General features: G+C 40.4%; 1 protein-coding gene across 1 annotated transcript in view; it reads left to right on the top strand.

The window, feature by feature from the left end:
* SWT1 (SWT1 RNA endoribonuclease homolog (S. cerevisiae)) overlaps positions 1 to 6640 on the top strand; it is a 30984-nt gene that overhangs the window by 5822 nt on the left and 18522 nt on the right. Inside the window, exons 4-10 of the mRNA XM_009997847.1 lie at positions 1593 to 1658; positions 1789 to 1845; positions 2456 to 2585; positions 2715 to 2816; positions 4002 to 4190; positions 4640 to 4733; positions 5655 to 5791. Coding sequence (XP_009996149.1) covers positions 1593 to 1658; positions 1789 to 1845; positions 2456 to 2585; positions 2715 to 2816; positions 4002 to 4190; positions 4640 to 4733; positions 5655 to 5791 — 775 coding nt within the window. The remainder of the gene's footprint in view (positions 1 to 1592; positions 1659 to 1788; positions 1846 to 2455; positions 2586 to 2714; positions 2817 to 4001; positions 4191 to 4639; positions 4734 to 5654; positions 5792 to 6640) is intronic.

Here is a 6640-nt window from a genome sequence, read left to right as displayed (position 1 = left end):
GTGCAGCCACACGGCTTCCAGCAGCGGCAGCACGCGGCAGGAAATGGCGGCAGCAGGCAGTGTGTGGAGAGGACCGCCCCGAACACGAGGAGAGGACGAGAGAGAGAGAGGGCGTGCCGCGCTGCCTCTTTTATGGGGTTTTCGGTGCTCCCGATTGGCCGGTTTTGTATTTCCGGGCTTTTCAGCCAATCAGACGGGACCTAGTCCCGCCCCTGCTTCTGGCCACGGCTCCTCCCCTGCAGCAGCTGCCCCCCCACACACACAGGCGGTTTCCTGCCGTGTGGAGACGCCATTTTAAGTCAGTTTTGTCGGCTGACTCAAAGGACATTTCATGTTCGTGTAAGGAAATACCTGGTCCTTCACACCACGTTGAAGTGTTTGCTCTGCTAAGTGGTTAAACAAGCTAGAAGAAGAAAGGTCGTGTGGATTGGGCCTGTCTGCACATCTGCTTTCATAGCCTTGCCATGGGGTGTGTGGGGTACTTCAATCTAGGTATATGTCAGCAGAAGGGGTTTTTTAAGCAGACATGGTTGTATCATTTTTGAATGAATGAACTGAACCAATGAAAACTCCCCTGCCAAGCAGGTGCTCATTGCAGGCAAAGTGATGCCAGGAGAATTTGTGATAGATCTAGGACAAAATCTGGATGTTTCCTGCAGAACTTCACATTTGGCTGTAATCAATTTGTTTCTGAGTTCTCATGTTTGACTCTGCACCTCAACTTTACCTTCAGCTTGGTTACTTCGCTGCTGTGCTGGTTTAACATGCCTGGCATTTTTTGAGATTTCAGTTCACTTTACAGTAGCACAAATCATTGTGTTTGCAAAGGCAGTAACTACATACAGAACTGTGGGATTGTTGAGGCTGGAAGGCACTTCTGGAATTGGTTTAGTCCAGCCCTTGCTCAAGCAAGGTCAGCTAGAGCAGGTTTCCCAGGACTGTGTCCAGCCAGGTTTTGTATATCTTAAGGATGGAGACTCCACAACCTCTCTAGGCAGCCTGTTCAAGCATCTTCACTTTAAAAAAGCGTGGGTTTTAATGTTCAGATGGAGTTTGCTGTGTTTCAGTTTGTGCCCATTGCCTGTGATCCTGTCGCTGGGCACCATGGAAAGTCTGGTTCCATCTTCCTTACACCTTTCCATCAGATATTTATAAACATTGATAAGGACTTAATGATCTTGAAGGTCTTTTCCAACCTTAATGATTCTATGATTCAATTCTATGAAATTATAAGATTCTCTCTTCTCCAGGCCTAACAGTCCCAGCTCTTTCAGCCAGTTGTATGATATGCTTCAGTTGTTCAATTTTCTTAGTGAGCCTGTTTTACTCAACTGGGTTAAATTCATACCTGTCTTGTCCTGGGAAGCCCAGAGCAAGAGTAACATAGTCACAAACCCTCAAGCAACTGGAAAAATAGGCTTATTGTGTAAATCACTGTATTTATTTTAAAATAGAGCTATCCTCTTAAGCCCTTTTGAAATTATGGTTCTTCATTATGGATATCAAAATATATTTTATGTTGCCTGTTCAATTAATTTGAGGATATCCTGTGTTCTCTAAAAGGCTGATGCATGTTCTGCTTTTGCTTCTAGAACACTGAGATCCCCTGCACCTCTGACTCCTACCAAGATGTTGAGGTCATAAAGCCTGCCCAGAAGGTTAGTAATGTAGTTGTTTAACACTGAGGAGCTGTATTTTAAATCCCCTGGGATGGGGATCATTTCTTCCTCATTCCTCCTTGATATTTTTTGTTGATGGTATGGGGATTTTTTTAAATCCTTCCTGCAGAGCTGTGAAATCTTTCCACCCCCTCAAGGTAGTCAGACCGCAGAAACAGACCAAGAGGTTAGTGATGCTTTAATTTTACACTTCTAAGTTGTATTAAAAACTCATGAGGTTGTGCAGCTGGAAGATTCCATGAACTTTTGAAGTATTTTGCATTGTGGGCTTATCATCTGCGCTTGAAAAAATGTGGAGCATTTTTTTCAAATAATAAGCAAACTTGCAAAGGTACTGCTAATCAGGAACTTTCTGAGAGATAAAAATTGCATTCTGTTGTTCTCTGCAGGGTGAGGGGCCTTCATAGTTGCTTACATATTTTAGCTATCACATTTTTCATCCTCTGAAATTGGAAAAGAGACATCTTTTTTAAAGAAACACCTGTGAGGAAATTTGCAGTCTGGAGCAAAAAATGGAACAAAATTTTTGGGTACCATAAATAAATACATTTTCCTTCTAGGCTGTATTTTGGATGTCTCTGGGGGACTTGTTACAGTGGAGGATGTGCAGAAGGTTCTCGTGGCTTTACATTTTCTGTACCAACTTAATATTTTTCATGCTTCATTTTCAGTTGGTTTTAACACAACAGCATTAATGCAGAAGTATCTTTTTTGGGAATGACTTGTAAGTGATTGCTTAGAAGTGGTATCACACATGCAGATTTTTTCCATTGTAGATGCAGATAGCTGAAGATTTGCACATTGCTCGTATTCAAAAGAGGATAGCCCTGCCTGTAGTACAGACTTGTGGAGAACTTACAAGTATGGAAATAGATCCTCCAGAGCAGGATTTAAATGTTTCTGCTGGTACGTCATGATTTAATGGTCTTTCCTATCTGCTTGCAATGAGTCATTACAGTTGTTTAATGATTTGAGGAGAGAGCACACGACTGATTCTTTCACAACTGTTTTTGGTTTATTTTTTCTCTTCCCCAGAGGCTTGTACTTCTGGTCTGAACATGTTAGTGGTGATTGACACAAATATAATGATTAGTCACCTTGAGTTTGTCATATCCCTGAAAGCTGAGGATATACCAGGTATGTGAATACATGGTGATCAATAAAAAAACCAGGTGTTCTAAGAGCTTCAGGTTGCATGAAGAAAACCAAGCCTGGGCTCCTTAAACAGTCAGCAGGTTTCATGCAGAGGCAGAAGGCTCACACTTAAGCTGGTTCTGTGAACCCATATAGGCTGCCTCATAAGAAAAGTTCAGCTATGCAAGTAGAAACTATTTTCATTAGCAAACTTCATCCTGCAGTTTGCTAATTAAAATTAGCTAATAGCTTACAGCAGCCTTCAGAGCATACTGAAGGCTACAGTAGTCAAATACCTTATGTGCTTATGGCCACCTGGAAAACAACTTTGATAAGGGCTTAAGTAATTTTCAAGAGAATGTCAGACTGTCCATATTAGGAATGGTGTTGCATAGTGTACAGTGGGATGCCTTTTTTTGGAATATTGCAGCTCCCAATTTCTGGTCCTGCACCAGACCCATTATATTCTGAAGGTTACTGATTCCTGAGCTATTTATTACAAAGCAAATGGATATTAAAGGATTATTTTTTTTTTTATTGTGTTCTTACAATGTGAATGGGAAAGGAAACAGTTGAAGTGTTTGGCATGGCTGGACCAACAGAACAGCCATTATTATATATGAAATAAATGGAAAATCAGAAATTAAGTTGTAAAGTTCAAACCATACTTGCACACAAATAAAACCATGGTCCAATATCCATGCTTCCTGTGCCTGGCTTAGGAATGCTCTTTCACAATAAGCACAAACCTTTTTTTTAACAGTTGGGTTTGTACAGTGACTGTTGTGGTCATTCAGGTATTTTCAGTCTGTCTTTCAGCTGCTGTCACCTTGCTTTACGAGTCTGTTAGGAAGTTAATTGCTGCAAATATATTTTACAGCTTTGCTACACACTGTTGTCAAAGTGTTCTGTTGATTAAAATGGCTTGTTCCTTTTGTTTGCCTAGTATTGTCATTTTTACATGTAACCAGTTTGAGGTTAGATTAGAAAAAGGGAACTGGGCCTTTTTCAGTTATTAATTTTTTCATGCTAGTTGCTCTTGAGCAGGGAATATGGAAACTGCTGGCAAAAAAGCTGTGTGAGCTTGTAAATATATTTGAATTAAAAGCTATCTGTAGTAGTTTGCGTGGCCTTTCAAAGTGTCTTTGTGTTATTTTTCTGTTTTATTTTGTTTTGTTTTCCTTCTAGGAGTTGGCAGACTTGCATTAATAATTCCTTGGGTCGTTCTACAAGAGTTGGACAACTTGAAGAAAGGAAAAATGTTGCAGCATGTCCGGGACAAAGCTATCCCTGCAGTCCAGTTCATCTACAAGTGTCTCAAAAACCAAGATCCAAAATTGTGGGGGCAATCCATGCAGCTTGCTTGTCAAAAAATGTGTAATGTATTTACAATCAATTTGTTTTGGGTACTTAATCCTTGCAGTTAACCTAGTGTGAGACTTAGCACTAAATTTTAATAGTCATCACTCTGCAGTTTGCTAATTAAAATTAGCTGATAGCTTACAGCAGCCTTCAGATCACATCCAAGGCTGTAGTGTGCAAATACCTTATTTAGATAAGTGCTTTGTTTCCTGTTTTATTAGTTGTTTCTCACTTTTAGCTACATCTGTTGCTGAGGTGGGGATTGCTTAAAGAGCATTCATCCAGTTACTACTTTTATCTCTGAGCAGCACCTAGGAATTCAAAGCAGGCTTGTGCTTAGCATGCACTTCTCCATCCTAGCTTGGGCAGTACCACATTTACAGCCAGTACCATGACTGCAGTGAAGTGTTTCTGATGTTGAGTTACTTCTGAACATCTCAGCACTGTCCCCACTGAATTTCCAGACGGCCTGAGTTACGAGAACAATGACGATCGTGTTTTGCAGTGTTGTCTGCAGTATCAGAGCCTCTTCCCTCAAAGTGTTGTCATACTCTGCACGTGAGTTCTGTGTGTTTTTTAGTCCTTTATGAGGTGTGAGTTTGTCTCGTGACACTATTTTCAAGAGCAGTCTTTTTGAAGAACAATCACTGTCTTAAAAGCTAGAGTAGAAAGATATAGCAGAACACAAAGGTTGTGGACTTCATCACCTTCTCTGCTTAGGGCCTGAAATAGAATGAAGTTTACCCAATATTCAATTTAAAAAACTTCTTAAAGCGTAATTTTTCTCAGGCTTTTATTCCAATTTATCATTAAAAATGTTGTTGGAGTTCTAAAACAGAAAAAGTTATTTCTCTTAGTTGAGGTCTGTACAGGTACACTGTATTGGTAGGGCTGTTGTTAATGATTTTAGGTTTCTCTGGGTAAAGAACAGGAGGTGCCCTCAGAAGGGCTTTTCTTCTGAAAACCCCTTCATCGTTTACTATTATAAGCAATGGACATTTTTGAGAAGGTACTAGGATCCAACTTCTTACTGCATCTTGATGGTAGTTCTGCTGGAGCAGTATGTGGCATCTGGGACAATGATTTGGCCAGTAGAACAGTAAAATAAGGTGTAGAAAATTAGGATTAATTGTAGCAATCAAATAAGATATCACTGTCTTAGAATTACTGCCTTGTTTGCATTCTAAGATCATAGCAAATAGACATCATTGCTGTAGAATTTATAGCTTTTTTTTTTTTTTAAAGCAAACCTAGACCCTGAAATATTTCCAGTATGTTTCTATTTTTTTCGGAGTAGCAGCTGTAGTTAATTTTCTGGTTTAATTCCTTGAACTGTTTCTAATTGCTTGAGGAGGAAATCTTCGTATCCAGTGAAGCTCACAAAATAAGTTTATTTTAAGACTATTTTTTTTGGTGCATTGCATTTATGACTGTGTAGTATTGTCAGTTTTATGTCAACAATTAGTTCTCTTCTCCTAGGGATGATAAAAATTTATGTAACAAAGCCATTGTGAGTAACATCAAGGCATTCTGCAAAGCTGATTTGGTTATTGCTCTACAGAATCTGAATGTAAACAAGCACCAGAAGTGTGTTGAGATGCAACCATCAAAATGTGGTAGGTTTGTTTAATCTGCACGTATAAATATGCTGGTTTTGAGACATGTAATAATCATTGTAGGAGAGGGAGAATAATTTCTACTATAACTTCAGTTTTCATGTTCTTTGAGTTCTTAGGACTGCCTTTTGTTTGGGGCAGGATTTTTATTTGTAAAGGGAAATAGTTTTCTGAACATTGGAGACCTTTATTCAAATATCCGTCCCTTAGAGTTCTAAGAAATCCAGATTTTTGTTTTATAGAAAAAAGACAGCGTGGATTTCCTGTATTTATAGTCAGTTAAAAGGTGTCCTGAGCTTTTTAGGACTTGTGGTGGCAGAGACCACCTCACTGTGTCAGCACCAACCAGCGTTGTTCTTGCTGTGGTTACAAGGGTGGTTGGCCCAACATTGTTCTGGTTTTGATCCCAAGGGCAGGGGATTGGGACAACCTGGCACTGTCTGACCTTGTCTTCTGCAGCAGTGACTGGTGACAATCTGGTACCTCCTTGTCCTGGTACAAGTACAGTGAATTGGGACAATGAGGCCCTCCTAGACTGCACCAGCAACTCCTGCCTGGGAGATGTACCTGAGAGCCCTCCTGCCCTGACCACAGCCCACTCTGACAGTTGCCAAGATTACCTGATCAAAATTATGGCCACAGTGGAAATTTACTGACCCAAGTCAGTCATCCTATGACCCTGTAAATTAAGTGAGGCCTTTGGAACACTCCAGGATCACAGCAGGCTGCTGCCCCATGATAATTCCTGAGGAGAGTCAGACTGTCCGCTGACAAACGGTGATGAAGGGACAAGAGTTAGGAGTTTCATACCATCCACTGATAGAAGTTAGCAAAGGGGAAAGAGGGAGT

Source organism: Chaetura pelagica, unplaced genomic scaffold (genome assembly GCF_000747805.2).
Source record: "Chaetura pelagica isolate M959 unplaced genomic scaffold, ChaPel_1.0 scaffold655, whole genome shotgun sequence".
Taxonomy (NCBI): domain Eukaryota; kingdom Metazoa; phylum Chordata; class Aves; order Apodiformes; family Apodidae; genus Chaetura; species Chaetura pelagica.
The sequence above is the reverse complement of the archived record's forward strand: the minus strand, read 5'-3'. Positions and strand labels throughout refer to the sequence as shown.